Source organism: Gasterosteus aculeatus, chromosome 4 (assembly GCF_964276395.1).
Source record: "Gasterosteus aculeatus chromosome 4, fGasAcu3.hap1.1, whole genome shotgun sequence".
Taxonomy (NCBI): domain Eukaryota; kingdom Metazoa; phylum Chordata; class Actinopteri; order Perciformes; family Gasterosteidae; genus Gasterosteus; species Gasterosteus aculeatus.
In genome coordinates this window covers 7,196,927-7,217,763 of record NC_135691.1, presented here as the reverse complement: position 1 = coordinate 7,217,763, position 20,837 = coordinate 7,196,927, and the positions used below count along the sequence as shown (strand labels likewise).

General features: G+C 42.3%; 1 protein-coding gene across 30 annotated transcripts in view; it reads left to right on the top strand.

The window, feature by feature from the left end:
- diaph2 (diaphanous-related formin 2) overlaps positions 1-20,837 on the top strand; it is a 301,435-nt gene that overhangs the window by 152,875 nt on the left and 127,723 nt on the right. For all 30 annotated transcript variants that reach the window (XM_078100695.1, XM_078100702.1, XM_078100692.1 and 27 more), the window contains one exon: positions 16,889-16,990. In XM_078100695.1, the coding sequence (XP_077956821.1) occupies positions 16,889-16,990 (102 nt within the window). The remainder of the gene's footprint in view (positions 1-16,888; positions 16,991-20,837) is intronic.

Below are 20,837 nucleotides of genomic sequence, written 5' to 3'. Positions count from 1 at the left end.
ACTAAATTTAATCAGATATACAATTATTTTTGAATTACTCAAACTTTTTGAAACCGGATTTTGTGACCTGAACATGCAGTTTTTAGTTTTAGATTTCCTTATAGGACAATCAATTGGGCGACAGACATAACAAGAAATACTCCTCTGCATTCATCACGGTGAACGTGTGACTGAGACTGAAATGTGGCCGGCCATTTGTCTGCCACACACAGACACACACACACACACACACACACACATGCACACTCTCTGCATTCACACTATAGGTGCCAGCTTGACCTCTACAATGTCACATGTTGCCATGATGCGTCTCAGCAATTGTCCTGCACTGAGGGGATTTGCAGGGAGGAGAAGAGGGATAGGAACGGGGATATAGATAGGTTGCTGGAGTCAGCCCTGGATTTATCTTCCTGTAACGGAGCCATTTATAAGGAGACGGTTGCCCCTTCTTTCTTCAGGGGGAGTTGCCTGCTTGCCACAGAAGCTGCTGCGCAAATATTAGCTGTCCCGTTGCACCTGCTGCCATTGTGGAATGCTCCCCCTCCCTCCGTCTCTTACCACCCTGTATCTTCACACTTCATTTGTCACCACACACAAAGGAAGACAGACACACAATGGTGGAGCATTTTAGCATTCCCTTGGCCTTGCATTCAGGGTAAACACTAACCTGACCTCACATCCCCCATGGCTGGTGCTGCGCTCCTTTAGATTGGAGTAGCAGGCATTATAACAAAGTATCGGTCGTCCAAGGGCCACGATATTCACAAGGAGCCGACTAGTGCTGGACAACCTCCCCCACCCCCTCTTAACCTCATCTACATATATACGGATGGCTTGTGAAAGAGTGTGGAGGCAGTAGATGGCAGTATGCGTTGATGTTGATGGCAATAATTCTCTTTGTCCTCGTATAGAAATCGTTTTGTCTTCAACTTTAAATCCTGTTAATTCCCACCCTTCTCATCAATATGAATTTACCCCAGTTGAATTAATGATGCTGACCCACATGCTGGATCCTCACTACTTTTAGTTTCTATCAAAGCCTATGATTTTGTTTTTGTATGAACCTCATCCTTAGCAAAACAATTAATATGGCACCTTTTGTTTGTAATATTATACATTTTGTTAAGTTTAGTTATGGTTGCATACTATTGTTATATCATTGTTTTTTAATGTTTTCTTTTCGTTATAAAAGTACTGCATACTATATTACATGTGCATCTATAGATACATTGCTGCATCATACAGATTTCAGTGTTTAAACTTTTTTTCCAAACCTCGCTCCAAGCGTGCCTCAAAATATTTTTTTGCAATCAACGTGCAACACAAAGTGTTTATAGCCCTCTTTCTTCCCTTCAGTCTCACCCTGTGTGACTGCCCTCTGTGTGCCCTCTCGTCTTTCAACTTATTGCTTTCAGCATGTGTCAGAGCTCTGTGTGTGTGTGTGTGTGTGTGTGTGTGTGTGTGTGTGTGTGTGTGTGTGTGTGTGTGTGTGTGTGTGCGTGTGTGTTTGTGTGCCTATATCCTCATAACCGCACATTGAGGGGCTTCCCTGGTGCTGGCTACAATTATTGTGTGCATTGTTGTTTTCTCATTATGTCTGACAGCAACACTACTTTTGCTCCCTTGCTGTGTCCTGTGCATTGCCTCCTACATCATCCCTCTTTCAAGCGTGCACGCGCACACACACACGCACACGCGCACGCACACACAACAAGTGTATGGGTGGGCTGTGTTGACTCATTTTGGGCTTCACAGCGTGTCTGTCAGCTTGCCTTTTGCCCCCTTCTTACAGCGCTAAAGCCTTTTTTTATAGAACGTTAGACTGGTTCAAGCAGAACATGTAGTTTCAGTCTTTAGCGATTACACCTACACAACGTATCTACTAATTGCAGCTCAGAAAGTGTTCCTACCTTTTTTCAGTAAAAATGGGTTCTGTGCGATCATCTGGCTGCTGGAGTTTCTCATAATGGACACATCACAGATGCACTTACTGCTGTATTGCAGTTAGCAGGGAAACGACAGTTTGTTGGTATTCTAACCACATTCTGGCACCAAAACGTCACCTTAAAATCCCTGATGCCGTCAACCTTCTGTTAATTATGGATTACAAGTGCAGTATTGCTGCTTCTTGCAACATATTGCTTGAAGCTAACCCTAACACACTTTTGTCAAACAAGGGGAACATGCAGACGCGGAGGCAAGACTCCCATTAATTGGCCACAGATATGCAGCTACATGAATCCATTAATGGGGAGAAAATGGCTTCAACTTTGTTTCTAATGTAATATAGACTTTAATTAATAAAGTGTGTGATGAAGTGGAGACTTATCAAACAAGCCCTGTGTCCATTAAAGGCCCTAAACCCTCAGAAGGCAGGTTTATTAAATCCAGTTTCAAAACGTGTTTATGAGCCCCATGGAGAGAAAACAGGAAGAAATGCAGAGCCATGAAGAAAAATAAATGAGTTTGTGTAATTAGTGAAAATTAAGAGCTTGTAATCCAGGAGGAGGGGGAGAGTTTAGTATTGGCGTGGTGAGATGAGGGGGAGGTACTGCGGAACTAGTGCTTAGCTTACCTTTGTTCGCCCCTGTAGAAATGAGCCAGGACCCAAAAGCACAAACCTAATAAAGATACTCATAATAAAAATGGGGTTATTCTTATGAGGGGCTTTGAGAGTCAAGTCTCCTTCTCCTACAATGCATCTTAGCTAAAGAAAGATGGGGGATGCTTGACCATTTTACACAAGTTTAAATGTGTTTACAAAATGAATCCGCTCTATAAGCCACTGTGCATTTAATATTTTCCTATTCATGTATTGGAGTCGGCTGTGTTCATATCGTCCACACCTTTCTCTCGACCGAAGGTCTCCCAGACTTTATATTGTCAACAGGCGTTATTTCCTGGTCCATCTGACGGTGGCATTTCTTTGCTGCCTTTGTGAGACATATTGAGACGACTTCCACTGACAGTTTCTGCTTCACTGGCCCTGACCTTATAAAATGAATCCAGATGTTTTAAGTGATGGACAGAAGAAGTGAAGGCCGAGGCAGCAGTCGTGCTTTTGGCAACAGTGTGACGGTCTTACACAAGATGGAAGCGTACAATTCTTCCCTCTGCAGGATTTGCTTTGCTGCTGTATCGAAATGACGGCAGACCTCTAATCAGAGGGCCGTGACGCCACATGCATGATGCGCTCTGCGTGTTCATACTGCATACGGGCAATGGCGCCAGTCGTATGAGGAATACAGCCCAATTGGGGATGAAGCGCAGCAAAGCAGTTTTCACACCAACGTGCAGGATGCACGTGATTTCTGAACATTGCCTCCGGTTCCGGACCCCCTATTGTTTATACCAGAGTCATTTGAGTGTGCTTTTCTTTGAGCCAGGAGCCATGCGAGTGATTGTTCTCGCCCATGAGTTCACTTAACCTCTCCCTCCCGTGGAGTCCTTTTGGCGCATAACTGCTCTTAATGGATGTTATTAGTTCCTCTGCGTGCCGCGCCTGTGTCGACTTTGAGCAGATATTCAATGAGAGCAATAACTCTCATTGAATATCTGTTTTATTTTGTTCTCTGCTAAGTGTGAACTTTGATCAAATAAAGTTACACTGTATAACATAACATGGTTATTAATCTTAATCTTACACGTGGACCAGGTAGCTCACTTTCTTCATTTTTGTTTTGAATTTAAATGGAAACATTCGCACATTCTGCTTCCATGTCGGTGTCATTCCAGCACAAAACTACAGTCCGGTTGTGAGTCGTGATGAAGTTGACTGCTGGCGATTATTTTCATCCAGAATCTGAGAAGCAGAGCCAGCGCGTTGAATCCCTGCCCAAGCTTCTAAGTGCAGCGCGTTGTCCTTGTCATCCCACGATTGTCCTGCTCTTTAAGGATGCGGCAGGATCAGGATGTTTGTTTTTTTAATGAAGTTTCTTGAGACATATGTGTGTGTGTGTGTGCAGGCAAAATGCGCCGCGTGTCACGGGGTCTGTCTGGACTCCGGGCTGACTTTGTAAGTGCCAGGGATGGTGCTACTTGTAACATATCCACACTATGGACTTTGTTCTCCTGGGAAGTGAAGTCAGTGTGTGCTTCCTGTGCTGCTTTCAAATCTGCCGATTCCCATGAGGCTGAAGCCCGTGGACGGCCCCAGGGAATACTCTGTGAGCCGCCCGCTCTGATAAGAAGACAGCTACTTAAAAACGGAGGTAGAGGATGGACGGGGAAGGTGAAGTCCGGGGACGGTGCAGAGGAGAGGAAGCATTTTAGGACAGAAACGGACTAGTAAAGAGTTCTTTTTTTTTTTTAATACTTTCCGAGAGTTAAATCAAGCAGGCAAACACTTCAAACCTGAGGGGATATGGAGAGAATTAATTTACCATCTCATGGAATTGGTTGTTTTTTCAGTGGTGGCCTACTTTAAAAGTGAAATAGCAACTATTGGAAAAACAGAATGCCAATACGGCGCCTAATATGCGTGTGTATCAGGCCAGTGCAACGCTGCGGAGGCACACCTGAGAGGAATATGAAACTCTGGGCCAGGTGCTTGGTTCCCCCGAGAGAGTGGGGACCGGAGGGTTTGGAGAACAGAGGGAGCGTTTGAAGTCCTGGAGGACGGTGCTGATTGTGGGTGGTATGGAAAGTCATAAGCCTCAAAAACACAGGCTGCCACCTGCTTGTCTGAAAACAGGCTGCAGTTGTGTCTGTCTTGTAAATGCATGTGCAGCTTGGCGGTAATGCAGATTCATTTTTTTGAGCGAGCGTGTCTTGTAGAGGAAGAGGAAGGACTTTTCTGACATTAATGAGATTGAACACAAAGTGGGATAGTTGCTTTTGTTTGCATCCATCTTAAAACGAAGGCTGTCGTACGTTTGTACTTGTATTTTAAATTGATTCTATTTCTTCAAGTAACCACTTTGTTGAAGTGCAATGCAAGAGGCAATCCATCCCTTTCTATGAGAGATGGTTGTATTGAAGTATACACATTGTATCATTGTTTGTCCATTAATTGCATAATAGTAATATTGAGACGTCAGAGATGAGGACACTGTTGGAAAAGTGCAATCATTATAATGTTTGAGATTTGATGTACTGAAAAAGGTTGTCACAGGTAAACCATATTATTTTAGGCCTTTCTTCCTAAATATTTAATTGGTTGTTAATCCATTTCATTTGGACAATTCGGTGAATGTCAAGATTATTTTTGTCTGCCTTTTCTTTTGGTCCCTTTTGCCTTTTATAGACAACGGCGAGGCGGTCGGCAATGTTTCTTTGTGCATCTCGCAGGCGACCCGACTCCACCAGACTCAACTGCTGTCACAGATAACAGCTCCTGGGCTCATGTAGATGAGGCGGGTGAGCTGCCTATCAGAATGAGGGAAATGCCTCCCGCATCCACTTCACATGTCTAGTTTTTCTGTGCGCACACCCACAGCAATCATGTGCGCACACACACACAAGCCGCGGCACACAGACAATCCTGCATTACACTGGCTACGAATGGCCAGCATGAGACTACTGTGTATCTCTTTCAAGATTATCCGTTCTCCTTTCCTCCACCTCCTCCAATGGGAGGCTTATCCTGGGCTGTAGGTTTCCCTCGTTTCCAGTCCCAGCACTGCTGCAAGGATCAGGGTGAATCAGGTGGAGATATGGTTGGAAGGAGAAAAGAGAGCAAGGAACAAAATTGTAATCACAGTGCTCATGAACACGGATCAGTGGTATTTTCAGGTTCTGAAAGCGTTCATCCTTTTGTCTGTTTGACTTGCGAAACGTGTCTACATTTTCTACAATGCATCAACTATTGATGCATCGTGCAGCACCAGCGCCGATATGTGTTCCCAAGGTCACATTTCTTAGGCGGGGCTCACAGGCTGGCGCTTAAGAGAACGACGGCGATGGCCGTTGAGAGGGCCAAACTGCTTAAGTGATGTGCTCACATGTCAAAGCACCACCGAGTCAATACCAGCGTGGCATCTTAAAAGCATATCGGAGAGAAATATCAGGTGTTTGGAGACGGTACCGCGCAGCATGTGGAAGCGGCTGCCAGCCTTCCCTTGTTAGACGGTGATGTGCCATGTTGTGTACTTTCGCATGTGTCAGTTAAGTTTGGTGCGCTCATATGCTACCGGCAAATGTCTATTAGTGTGTCGTCCATGTGCATATGTTTTCTTGATTTTTAACCCAATTTTGTCGTGCATGCCAGCTGGAGAAATGCCACTACGAGTTTGTCCTTAATCTTGACGGGATCCAGACATTGTTCTGTGACATGTGTGCACTTAGGATTTATATGTCAGAGGTAGCTGGGATGATCCACACAAATCCACCTGACATCTGACACAGGCAGGTTGTGCTAGCACCAGATGTTATCTACTGGCAGCACAACCTCTTTATTTATGGATATTAGACATGCCACGGGAAGTGGGCGTGGAGCAATTTGAGAATTTGCAATGATCTTTTTTCTTTTCCTTTTGTATACTCCACATGGGCATGCAGGCATTTTTTTCATGTGGACTGGAGACATGTATATTATTTGTTTGTAGATATTTTTCGGGGTGGGACCGAGGAGTTGGACCGTCTCCTGGCTCATGCCAAGATGGAGGCCTGTGTGTGCATGTGAGAGAGTGAATGTAATCGCAGCGTAGGCAGAGCGGGCCAAATTCACTGGAGATCATCTTTTGATATTGGACATGCGGTTTCTGCCCAGCTAGCAGTAAGGAAAGGCTCAGAGGTATGAGTACTTGCTTTGGATTAGGTCACCACAGCAACACTGTGAGATATTTGTCTCACCACATACCTTTACACAATTATTGTGATGTCTAATTTGATGCTGTATTGATATTTTTATATGGACATTACAGGGCACAAGTCTCTTTTCACGATTTTCTATAAATATGCTTATAATTTTACATAATATAATTTTACATACATACATTACTGTACTGTTTTGTTGTGTTTGTTTATAATACTTTTATTGCATCCTTGCTGTAAAATGAAGTGGGTGCAGTCAAGTCAATTTCTTGTCTTTTACCACTACACCAAAATAGTGTGTAACATGTGCTCTTCAAAGCTTCTTTCAATAACAGCATATCTTTCAATCCTCAGTCAGCTTATAAACATTGCTGTCTGTCTTAAATGTTTGCAGTTGAAGTGAACATAGCAAAGGATTTAAAGTAACTCCCAAAAAGCAAACCTTTTTTTGTTTAGTTTGTTGTGTAACAGAGCTGTAATGCCATTATGTCAGCCAATAGCTTATATAGCTGGGTAAAAGTCCAGGTCAGCACTACGGTCTTTTATTGGGCCCATCCACCCTCTCGCAGGCTTCACTTTTACAAGAGAAACTCCACTAAGTGACTTAGTGCAGCCGCATTCCTTTTACAGGTTAATAGAGAATCCCACCTAAGTCAGCAGGACCGCAGGACTCATAAACACATCATAATCAGCCCACTAAGAGGTGGGTCGCACCCAAATGGGCTTTGCCCCGTCCCAACACCATGAATACTGTTAACCGCACAGTATCACAAGCCGCGCATCCAATTACAGTACTGCCGCTATAGGGTCATTGGGAACGTAGTGTCAGAGAGAAAGGCCCACTCTACATACACGGCTCTGACTTCCTACCTTCCCCTTCGGCACAGAAGCAAGTCATTATTATAAGTATTTAACCCTGACGAACCTGTTGCTATTCTTGCTGATTATACAAAGGATAATTGTAATCAAGCTTTTCACTTTTTGTACTGTGCGGCATTTAGTGTCACGAGTCATACTCCAGTAAGAGGTTTTTGAACTGGTTAATAGTAAACCTCTTCTTATACCGCAAAAACGTGAAGGATTCACATTCAAGTTAATCAGAGTCCATCTATTTATTTGCATAGTGTTTCTCCCGACAATTATGTCCTTCCATATATGTTTGTGGTTGAGTATAGTAATTGCATTATCACTATACTATAAGTATTTTATAAAGTGGTTAGACTTTGTGAGTTAGTACGGTTTGATGCAGGCCCCATTTTTTTGTACTGTACTAAATGTACTACACCAATTACTCTTGTTTCTCTCATTTACCCAATGCTATTGTAGTTGGACTTTAACAATATTCTCCTCACTTCCGACTTTTGGTATCTTGCCAATAGTTGTCGGCTGTAGCTGGAGGGCATCGTGCCACGCTGGTTGAAGTGCAGCGTTTGCAATGAAGGGGTCACTGGATATCGTCGGAATGGTTGAAAACAGACTTTTGTATATAAAAAAAGGGCAACATGAAGTGGGAGAGATATTCCTTTCAAACATTGTGGGAGTTGAGAAGCTCAACAACTGCTGTGGTTTTGGGATTCAAATCCAGTTCATGACTGAGTGCCTCGCTTTGCGCTCATGTTCTTTTCCCCCTGCTTTTAACTCTTTATTAACAGGCACCTTCATGCCCCCCAGAACATGCTTTTCCGTAGCTTGCAAATAATGGTCATCGCAAGGTGACGTGATGGAAATTTCCTCTTTTTAATATGCATGTGTTTTTGTGTGTCTATGTAAGGATGAAGAGACATGGCTGCATTTCAGTGACAGACACAGCACAAGCTGTCTTGATTTGATTGGGGACTTTACTCTATATGTCTGTCCCCGCGTTGATTGCCAAGTTTAAACCTATTGCTGCTAACAAGCGTGGAGTCAAGCTGCCAAAATGAGAAAAAGCCATTTCTCCTCCTCGTGTCCTCATCTCTCAACAAACCTTGACATTTTCCAGCGCACAGATGTGAAGTATTTCTTAAACCCTTTCACGCCTCAGTTGAAAAATTGGATCAACCTATCGGTTAACCTTCACAAGAAGAAGAGATAATACTTGAGCACATTTCTTAAAAATAAAACATGCGCATGGTCGTCTTTTCCTTGTTTGACAACCTGCGTCACTCGTCTAAGCTGCTTGCTCACACACACCTGCACATTTTATTTTTCCAAAAGTAAATGATGTTGCACTGAAAAATAAATACTTCAGCAAAGTGGCTTTATTATCACAATATGCATTATTATTGTTATTATTGTGATCACTACTATAAGTATCAATAGTTGTAGTAATAGTATTAGATTCATAGAACAAAGGCCTTAGCAAACCGACCCGTGCAATGATGATACTAAATAGCCTTCCACGTAATATGTACCAACTCAAAAGTAATTCATCTTACTTGTATAGCATCCAATTTTCCCCTGGAAATAATGAAAAAAAACAATCCAAGAAAAAAGAAGAATTGGGCCGCTTATGAAAGAGATACCGAGGTTAAATGAATAACTTTAAAAAAAAGATAGAAAGGGAGACAGCAATACAAATGACATCAAGGACATTTGTATTCTATTATGTTTTCAAGGAACAGCACTTTTCACAATTGATCATTGTCATTGACTGTATCAATTTGTTCTCTTAAGCAAGAGTTCTGTTTGTGACCTTTTTTAACTATTCTTTGCACAACGTTTTTAGAACAGGTAGTAAAGGGCACAAAAGATGGTTCAGTATATAATGTTCATATCCTCGCATATAAAATACAACAAGTGCCTTTTTGACAGAACCTGTCTCCTGCTTCCAGTATTACATTGGTAAAATCACAATGTACTAATCTCTTTGTTAGAGCGCAGAAATGAAACCGATATTCTCACGTAACTCCTGGAGGACTGACCACCTGGAAAGAGCGACCACATTTCCTTCACTATGTATTTTCTTAAAAGATAATCTCCAGGTTTCCGGCCTCTTTGTGTTTACTTTGCAATGCTTTTTCTGCGCTCGGTCCCCTTGTGGCATGCCGCTTGGAAAGGAACATTAATAGAGACGGCGGCGGGGGAACGGTGATCCTGCCAGCTTTTCAAGGAACACCCTTGAATCTCTGTTCCTCATCCCCTCATAGTTGCACGAGGCCGGCCTCGGTGCTCTCTACGCCATGCTTTTGGGATCGAAGGCAGCGCGGGGTGTTAAAGGACAGCAGGGCAGCCCTTTGGACCATCAGCCAGTGCCTCCGCGCCAGCGGTCAAGTGCATTAGGTCACGACGAGCTGCCTTGGCATGACCAGAGAATGGATTCTTAGAACTGATTGGCTGTCAGGCTCAATCCTTTCGCTGCCCCGAGGAGCGTGTCTCCATGACCAATTTAAGAGGCAGAGTCGGAGCCTTCCCACACTCCCTGCCTCAGAGTGAGAACAACAATCATGTGAAGATGTGGGAATATTAAATATATACTTGTTAAAAGGCCGTATCAAGCCCCAGGTCATGGACAATACTCAGTTATTGATTTGAGGGATTTTTTTAAAAATTCGCTCAGGATTGTTGTTTCCTCTTTCATGTTTATTTTCACAGTCCGTTGTAAAGAGATTTTCTCCATGTTGGTGCAAAAGTAAACTTGTATTCTTAGAGATACTGCGGCATAATAGTGCCTCCCCCATGAATATAAACCCTAACTGTATTAGTTAATCTATATGGGCTTTGCTTGACTTTTGAGTTTTGAATTTGTCATAAGTAAATTTTACCACTACATTTACTAGGATTTATATTTGATATTATTTTAATGGGACCCAAGCAGAACTAAAGGGTGAGCAGATCATGTATAATCATGAGAGCCCAAACATTCCTTCATTGCAATAGGAAACATTAATCGTTTGCAGGAGGCCTCTTCTCCTCTTGGAATAGATCAGGGAAGGAGGGTCACTGAGGGGTATGTGTGTTGTCTCAATTAGAGGAGGAGGCGTTTTTCTTTCTGGGCCCTGCTCCAAGCCCAGCTGTGAACCGTCCACCGTGGGCTGAGCCTCTCCCTGCATACTGAAAACATTACTGGCCACAGGTCAGAGTGTCACTCAATGGGTCCTCTGCTCCTTCATCCACACACCTTCGTTGTACAGACCTTTGATAACCAGAACCAGATGGTTATGGCTTAGGGATATTTCCGGAGAAGTAGTTAGCTTAGGGTCTCGCACGGTTGTAAGGTGGCATAATGTTGTTGGAAGAGTGTTAATGAACTTTTATTTAACAGACGATCCACATATTGCATCATGATTATCAGCCACTTGCGCCACTCCCTGGTATCATAAGGCATGACGATAAAAACCACGCCAAACAGCGGCTCGACTGTATTTCACTTTAGCTAAGTGGTGTTTATCAGGAGAGAAAAAAATATATATTATTGCAATTTGAAAGAAAAGCGTTACGTCTACATCATACTGCATTCATAGATGCTTTATCAATTATGTTTTGTTATGAAATCAATGCAAATGTGCCACACTTAGAGTAAATTGTATAATTTTAGGTTTCTGGAAGAGGGATTGCCTTTTTGCATATATATAGCTGGAGTAGTGTACATAGTGGTGTACACCCACCCAGTAAACCGGCTTCGAGGTGGACAATAAGACGTCTGTTTAGCCGTAGTCTGTGGGAGAAATTGGTCACAGCTGGATTTCACTGCTCAATTGGTACGTTCATATCTCGTGCGTACTCCCTATTTTTAAAGGTCTCGCTCATTATTCCAGCTTTGACTGGGAAAGGCCTTTTTATCTTGCCAGTATGAATTTAGGAATGCCTCTTTCCCCCGTGGTTTTCCGCCTAATAACATAATACTTGATTACTTGATTCACTCATCCTGTCCTAGCTATCCCATCCCATCTGTATGTTTTTGTATTGTTAGGGGTCTAGCATTTGTAAGGGTAGATATATGGAACGTCAAAGGATTCAGATTATGTACACATGTTGAATGGTGTTTATATATATACACGTAGAATTGTTTTTTCTGTGCATCAGACATGACCGAGGCCAATGAGTCTTCTTCAGAATCCATCTCCTTTAGATGCTCTGGCAGCTCTCCAGAAGCTCAATCTTCAGTCTGAGTCCCTGAAATAGAGGAACGGGCACATGTTTGCTGGCAGATTGCACATTTGAGGGAATAAATTGCTTTGTAAAGGACCGGAGTCCACATTGTCTATTCCACTCTGTGTTCCTTTGCCTTTAAATATGTTTGTTGAAGACCTGTCATCTGTAGTTTCTTTTATTTCTCTTCAAGGCCTGCTCATTTCAAAGTGTCTGGTGGCGAGGCTCAGCCGCATGGTTTGTGTCCGGAAGTGAACATGTGGTAGTGTTTAGCTTTGTAATGCCGTGGGTTTTTGCGGACGTCTTGAGGGAGATATCGCATGGAAGGCAACCATAATAGTGATTCTGGGCCAGCAAACAGACTCCATGTCCAAGTGTTGGAGTTGGAGATTCCCAAGGGTATACCTCAGTCCAAGGCCCACAGAGAAGGCTTAAAATGGATGCCAAGTCATTTTTAATAAGCCAAATCTGTTTTTACTCAAACATTCATGTTTTTTCAGTCGAACCAATATCCATTTGGTGACTTCCTTTGGCACAGGGCGCGCTTTAACTCCCCCACAGCCAATGGCATGTGTAACAGTTTCACACATCAGGGACTTGCCTTGATGTGGTTCAAAATCATCTTTCCTTCGTTTGTTAAAATGTGATTTTCAAACTGGCGTTCTTCTCAAACCTTTACACCCATTGTGGGTTCAAATATTACGACAAATGTGAAATACTAACTATACAGTATATGATTAATCGTTACATTAATTTTCTCAAATTTGAATGGCTCCTTTTTCCCTTTGTCGACCATCTGGTCCCAAGAATCAACAATGCCGAAGTTAAGCCCTCCTTAATACAGTCTGGAAATTAATATTGTACTGTATGTTTATATATATTTTAACTGAGAGACTAACATAGTAATATATCTCCATGTGATACGACTTTATATTGCCATTGTATGTTGACACTGGTTTTAGGGAAACCAGCGAGCTGCCAAAAGACCGTCCCACATTGTGCCCAACGGCTCTTTACTGATGAAATGTTCTAAAGAGTTCAAATATACGTCTGTGCACAACGGATGGTCTTGTTGTCAGAGTATTACATTTTAGCCACTGAGCGATTCGTAACGCACGTTTAAATGCTGGCAATGCATTTGATCAGCCGTTTTGGCACGATACTGTGGACAGGTTAAGCTTCCTTGGCAGACAAAAAAAACTAAGTGAATGACGTACATTCTGAAAGTTCCATTTCAACTAATTTCACATTTTCTTGGCCTGTTTTGATTATTTTGCCTCCACGCCATTGACTTGTGTGGCCAGAAGAATTTGTTTTTAGGTGGGCAAATGTCAAAGTGACTGCAACCATGACAGGGTCCTGGCAGATTCTGGGATCTCGGACACATTAATAAAAGTGTGGCAAGACGGAGGGATGACAAGAACCGTCATCTCATTCGTGCTGTTTCCAATTTTCTAGAATTGAAAGTCCATGCACTTTTTTTCATCATTGCCCCAGAACACTCCTTGAACTGTGGCAAAAACTATGTAAAACCATCAAATATTTTAAGTGTTTGCTCTGTTATGTTTATCTACATTTGTTATTTACATAAAACACACAATTCATGAAAATATACATCATTTGATTCGTACTTAAATACCTTATTTGATTTATTTCTGTATTATTGCTAGTTTTAGAAGCTTCTTTGAGCTACATGATTTCATATCTGATATCTATTCCCTAATGTATAAAAAGATTTCCTTAAACAAATGCATTCATTTAAGTATAGATTTCCTAAAATGATATTTTACCTAATGCATTTTGTTAATACTTTTTGATGTACTGAGCAAAGCTTGAATCATAATCAAGTACATTTAACTTAAGTTAGCTGTTGGCACAGTCATTACAATGACCTTGGAATTAAACTAACATTAATACCAACATGCAGGGCAATTAATTCAAATATAGAACAGTTTGTTGTTCGAAATGTTTGTTTCTCCTTTGTGCGTTTTTTGTTGCAGATTCCCAGACAACATTTTGTGCCACATTGTCTGAGAACCTTTTGTTTGGATAAACTACGTAGTTTGTTTGGTTCTCTGTTGGTATTTGTGTGTCCATGTGTGCGTGACGGTGACATTATTGTCTGTGCCGCTGTGTTCCCGCCCATCATGTGGCAAACATGTGTCATACAAAACCAGCTGGAAGATATCTGATTGCTGATGTGCACCTCTATTTAAGAACAATACACTTTTTTGGAACTGAAACTGGATCTACTCATGATGCCAAGTGAAGCCGATGATATTTCAAAAAACTCATCTTGCTGTTTGTGGCCAACCATCTAGTTGAAATATGCCACTCAAAGTCCTCCTCCCCACTCACCTGCGACTCAGACCGGTGTGGCATCTAGACCGCGTGCGACCCCGCCGGGGCCCATCAAGTCCACACGCAGTGCTTGGAAGAAACATGTGGCATAGCTGAGTCAGCCCATCAAATAGCAGACCAGACATCAGCCAACCGATGCACTACTCATTGCACAGCGGGTGGAGCTCTGAGCTGTATCGGATGGTATCAGAAAGGAAAGTTAATAAATGCACTGTTTTCTCTGTTTAATTTGACGTAGCATGGAGTCCTGGCTGTAAGGGCAAAGACCGCTGACTCACTGAAGAAGGGCTGCGAGCACCCTGCTGAGAGCGTGAGGTAGTTCGGGGAGGGACTCAAGTAGCAACAGCGGAAAGAGGACAATTTAGTCCCGCAAGCAGCCGGGTTTAATTTGCCCTCTGTCTGTAGGCCATTCTCTGAGGGAGATCATTGTTTCCATTTGTTTTATTTTTGCTGGCTCGCCCAGTTTCTTTGTCCAAGCCACTCGCCATATAAGAAATCCAGAAGGATTCCTTAGGCCTCACTGGTTACGGACTCAGTTTATGTGAGTCCAGACAGTCTGGCTATACGTTTGTCATTGGATTTATTTATGAGGTTATTAATAATTAATTTGTGTCTCTGTCTTTTGATTTGTTCAGATGAATTCAGAAATGAAATTGCTGACTGTGTCACATGAAGATTTCTTTTGTCCAGCCTTAAATTAAAGGCATCAACAAAGCCTAAACCTGGAGATAAGGTTTATATTATATTTTTTCAATGTAGGTGAACGCATTGGTTTTAGATTGGCAAACTATGTAAAAGGTATTTTAGAACGAAACCACTGTGACTCCTATTCAACTGAGGTACCAACTAAAGAGGGCATCTGTGGCTCCGATGTCGAGCGGGTCCTCCTCTAATCTCAAGACAACCAGTTCAAACCATATCAAGTCCATTAACATTCAAAAGGCACGTTATTGAAACTTGTCAAAATGGCAAATCTTCTCTTTTATTATATCAATAGTTACACAAGTCGACGCCCTTAGATGTATTGATTTCACTGTATTCCTTTGATAAGTGAGTAATGCTCGTAAGCGGTGACACAGTTTGAATCCTGACAAAGATTAAAGCTAAAATACTGTCACATTAAAGTGATGTAAATAAAAGTGTGTGGTAAATTATTCTCAGTCGTCAACGTTACAGGCACTAATCAAAGGGTTGCGCCCTGTTTTTGGAGAGCAAAGACCTCGCCGTGTTGCTCCCATTAATGTATTGGCTGATGTGCATCCCTTAGCTGCGCTGAGTTTGACGGCGATACAGCACTTAGTCTACAAGTGTCGAGTGCAGAGTCTTGTCAGGCTCTGGGGAACATCTCCAGATGTTGACAGGAAATCAAACCATAGCGATGGTACATCCTTGAACCATTTTTACCCCTACTTAATACTGCAAACAACTGCATCCCTGATGTAATGTCTTGACTCAAAGCATTGGAGTTAGGCTGGTGCCTTCAGCATTTCTTCTCCTGGCTGCCCAGGAGATGTTGCCTTTTTGATTGTTTCTTTAAATATGCAAGCCAGTGCTGGGGGAGCAGATTGTTTGTTCTAGATTTCCCGGGAGATTTCCACCTTGGGCTCAAACAGAGCACTTGTGATGATTAGCAACAGCGGGTGCTGCCTCTCCCATAAGCCATTGGGAGGAGAGGGAAAGGTCCAAGGCGTCTTGTTTCTCTGTTATTAACTCATCTTCAGTACTGTGATTTCAATTTGAAATGTTGACCTCTTGCTCCTGTAAGTGGGCATCTATGTTTTCAGAGCTTGATTCTATTGAAGTGTGACTGAAGAGTAATACACGCCGATATGTGGTGTGTCTCCAGAGTGTGGCCTCCGTAAGGTCTCCATCATGACAACAAAGGTCCCTTCATTCTTAGACGACTATGGTATTGTGTCCAGCCGTGTAACAGGGACATGATACCATTTTCTATGATTGTGGGGGGTAAAACAATTATCTCCTTGGTTCTGCCGAGTTCACAAACACGGCCTAAGGGAAGGCACCGTGCTTATCAACCATCTACCCGGCGTCCCAATGACATAAATGCTGGCACGGGCAGACACATGAAGAGCTCTGATAGTACAGCTGATGCATTTTATGTATTTCCATTGTGTTGTGGTAGGAGGCTGTCATCAATCACCTCAATGTTCTACCATACGTGCTGTGGCTTTACGGATGCAAGGCCGGACAAAATAAGACAACATATTGCAACGTGTCCATTCAGTTTATGTTGGCAATTTGTTGTTAATTGTGTTTTTCCTTTCTGATACAACAAATATTGTATTTGCAATTTTTTACGCTGTGGTACATGATATTCATGTCTTCAAAAAGCACCTTCCTGTTACCTATCTATAAATAGATGAGTATTGTACAATCAAAAAGCTGATGAAATTACGTATCAAACAATCTCTCTCCAGCTTATGCGTCCATGTCCGTTGATGTATTGGGATTCTCATTTATGTTGATTGTTTGCTTAACTTTGTTGTGGCAAATGTTGTGATACAAATTTAGTCATACATTTATGGGGAGGGGTTTTCCACATAATGTTAGTCTGCCTCTACAGTGCTGAAAACTGCCAATTTAAACTATTGACTAAAGTGAAATGTACCATCCTGCTACATTGCAAATCATTAAAAAAATGCTAATGAAGTAACACAAGTTCTTTTTTCTTTTCATCCTGCAGTGAAAAAAGATTTGAAAGAGGAGAACGATGACAGAATGCAACAGTTCAAGAAAAAGGCAAAAGAGCTTCGGATCCTGGATTCTAAAACTGCCCAGAATCTGTGTAAGTAAATACAGTCGTGGTCTTTTGTCGGGTATGAACTGGCTGTAACCGCCGGTTTAACACTATTAGTTCAGGATGCATTGTATTCTTTAAACCATGCCCTTCAATGTCAGAAACGTCAGTGTTATTTTCCATGACACCTGGGGCCTTTTTATTCCCCCGTGAACAGCTCAACAAAGCTGTTTGTTGGAAACAAACAGGGGAAAGCCATCAATACTGATAGTGTTTTACTAAGCCCATTGGGGAAATGTTTTCTTGGCAGTTGTTTAGCGGTCAGCACAAGTACGTATAGATTGTGTCCAAGTTCTGTCTGTTATCATGTGTAAAGCAAATTCCTACTAGGATTGAGCACTAATGCTACCTGTAGTTGTTTTTTTAATTCCCAGGAGCTTAAGTGGACTCATTGTGTTGCTGATGATTGTGCATTTTTTAACCTCACCTTCCGAGTGCCCCTTTTTGTTGTTGTCGAGGTAGATGGAACCGCTTTGCGCCGTGGGATCATTTCAGGTTCAATGAAAATTATTTGTAAAAACATTCTGCCTTAGACTTTCACTTGCACCCGTGCACCTCCTCTTTTTTGTGAGAACCTCCTTGATCCCACATACAGGGAATGTGAATTTCAATTTATTAGACAAAAAGGGTTGACGCGCTGCGGGCAGCCTTGTTTTGATTGGAGAGCCCTTCTCATTGTTTCCTCAACTCTTGGAATTCATCTGCAGCCTCGGTATCCTTTACCTCAGTGATGCAATGTTGAATACCAACACCTTATGAAATATGCATGTTATATTGAAGATTACGGGTCACCCTTCTTGCAACCCTTATCCCACCATCGGTGCCTGTCCATATTTTCCGTACTTTTCTCCTTCAAAGTAAGAGTAAAGAGGTAGGCAATTCATCTATTCTTTTGACATGACGGATTGAAGGCAACGCCCCCCTGGGGGGGAAAAAACAAAGCCGCCTTCCACTCCCCACCAACAGCTCAGTTTTTACCACGCCTGAATTACGTATAGTGGTTGTAGAATTTAATGCCCAAACCTAGAGAGGGGACAAGCCTGGGCTGTGTTTTTACAGAATCCAAGCTCAGAGGAGGAGATTGTGAATTTATTCAATTAGACGCGCCACTGTCCCTCGCAAGCTCAAGTCTCCTAAACCTGCCGTGCAAATCAAATTGCACTATTTCTTCCGTCTCCAGTTAGCCGGAGTGTCAATGGCGCATCATTTAATCTGTAGAAGTAAAGTTACCTGGACAAAATGATCATGAACTGAATGTAAGCCAATAAAGAAAACATGATTGGAGAGTAATAATAATTCATGAATGTGTGAAACATAAATAATACGCTGTCCTCACAACCTCGCTGGTCATTGTCACTAGTTTTAAAGTATTGTGTTCAATCAACACAAAACCATAAGAAACCAATAAATACTGTATATTTAGTATTTCCTCCGTTTGAAAAATGACCAACTCTTGTTTGGTTACCGAGTTAGATGTGAGAATATGCCGGCTCTGCACGGTGCTTTCCCACCCACTAAATGTTTGCAACCGACAGTGAGTAGCACCTTGGTTTTGACGATGAATTATGTCCTATACCTCCTTAACAGCATGATGGATCTGGTCAATTCCGATCAAAATGACTGTTAACTGTCTACGCTGTAGTATGCTTTCATCTTGGCAGCGGCCTAATGGATGGATTCTCCAAATTATAAAAGTAAGCATCTGCAAAGTACAGCTGTGACAGGGACTTACAGTAGGTGTTCATGATGATGCTGTGCGCGGATCTCGTGCCTCAAGCGCGCAGTTTCTTTTTTTCTCTTTTGAGATGTAATCCAAACACTCGAGACATTTGACATGTTTGTGCCATGGCTCCATGGTAGTGGCCACATGCGGCCAATGTTTCCATATTTTAGTTCTCCGTAGCAGTCGCATGAACAAGAAAATTACAATGACCTACAGCTGTACCAACGGTCCTAAAATATCTTTGTAATGTGTACATTAGAGTTGTGTATTTATCAAATTAACATTTAAGTATGCTTCGGGTGAACGAATTCCTCTGCACTGTAACAGAAGTAAAGTAGAATACGAGAACAAGCTAAGGGATGATTATAGATTGCTTGGGTGTGTGTGTATGCAAGTGTCTGCGCGCACACTCATTTAATTGCACGTGTGACAAAGTTGATAGGTGTCACTGCCGTCTCTGATTACAGCCTCAGCAGGGTGGCCTTTGGATTTGGCAGGAAGCAAAGATATTTGTAGAAAATCTCACCTCCAGAATGCAACGGGTGGAAAAAGCACGTGGTCCCTCACAACTACACAGCAAAGATGTACCGAAGCATCCACAACCCCATGCGATGCTTGCAGAACCCTCTAAGCTAGACCCCATCTTCAATTTTGGTGTATGTTGATATTGATGGTTTAGAGACGGGGATGGGTAGCGGGAGAACAATAAACTTGTCAAAGAGGGTTCGTTGAAGGCAGGACTCAAATGCAGAGTTTTTTTTCAAAAACAAAAAGGGTCTTTAATAGTCAAAAGACTCCAAAAAGACACAAACGAGGTCAGGGAACAGGAGACAGGAACCTGGACAAGGACATGGGTTTCTGACAGGTAACATTTAGTAATGACGCCACAAGTGACAACAGACACACATGTCACACGTGCCATTTTTTTTGGATAATGATTACCACTTGCAGCTTTTACAAAGAACGTCAGGCTGAGAGTTGACTTGCGAGTAAGCCGTGTTGATACCTAATTGTAGCTGTCGAAACGAGTTGAGACGGCTGAATAGAATAGTTATTTTCGTCAACAAAAGACATTCATTTAGACTATTATTTATATAAAAGATGGTTGCATTGCCTTGTAGCCACATGAGGTGGATTGTTTTCTTTTTGTTAGTGGATCATGTCCCAGTGAATGTGTTTTTAGAATATGTTAATTTCAGTCTTGAGGGAAAAAAAACAGTTGTGGATTCCTTTTGTCAAAATGGGATGGTTTGTATATGAAAGCAATATAGCCTCTCTCCATGCTAGCCAGCGTGGCATGTGGGCAGTATGTGTGTGGGCTGAGGCTAAGCATGTATCAGACATGCACTGTAATAGGGTACAGTGTTCTTTACTCATCTTAAGTACAGTGACTTCCCAAGGCAGCTTGATCGCGTTGCGTTAAACACCTATTTCACTTAAAAACCTATAGTGCTTCTGTAACCAAAGTCACTTGTGCAATTATATAATATACTATAAGATGTCATGTTGGTGGGTGGAGAGGCGTGGATGACCACACCGATCGTCCACACAACAAGCTCAAATTTAACTGCGGCTGTAGATGGCAGCACAAGTTGTAGCTTGTAACTCTCCAGCTGCCGCTTCTACCCCGTCCGTATCGACTTTAGCTTGTAATGTACCACATATCCCAGGATTACCTTTGACAACTCTTCCCCCAGAGAACATTGTATCCAGCTGTTGGTTTCATATGGGGAGGATATAGGACATATTAAAGTGACGCAAATACTACATTCTACAGCATTCACACAACAAACAGGCATAACGGGGTCTCATTTGATGAAGAGCAGAGCCCAATCATGTCCCGCTAATGGGTCGAAAGAGAAAAAGACGGATATATTTATAGGCCAACTTCCTCTTCAGTTCTACAGTTCAGAGCCACCAGAAAGCGGACCCAGTGAAGCCATTAATGTCAATCTTAAGAAAATAGACCTTTATATTAAAACAAATAGCCGTGGAATGCCGTGACTATGTTCCAAGGAAAGGCAGTAAATAGCCTGTGTAATACAGAGTTCTACCCGGGAAAAGAATACGCTCAAGGAATTTGTTTGCTGTGCATCAAATACAGACGTCAGG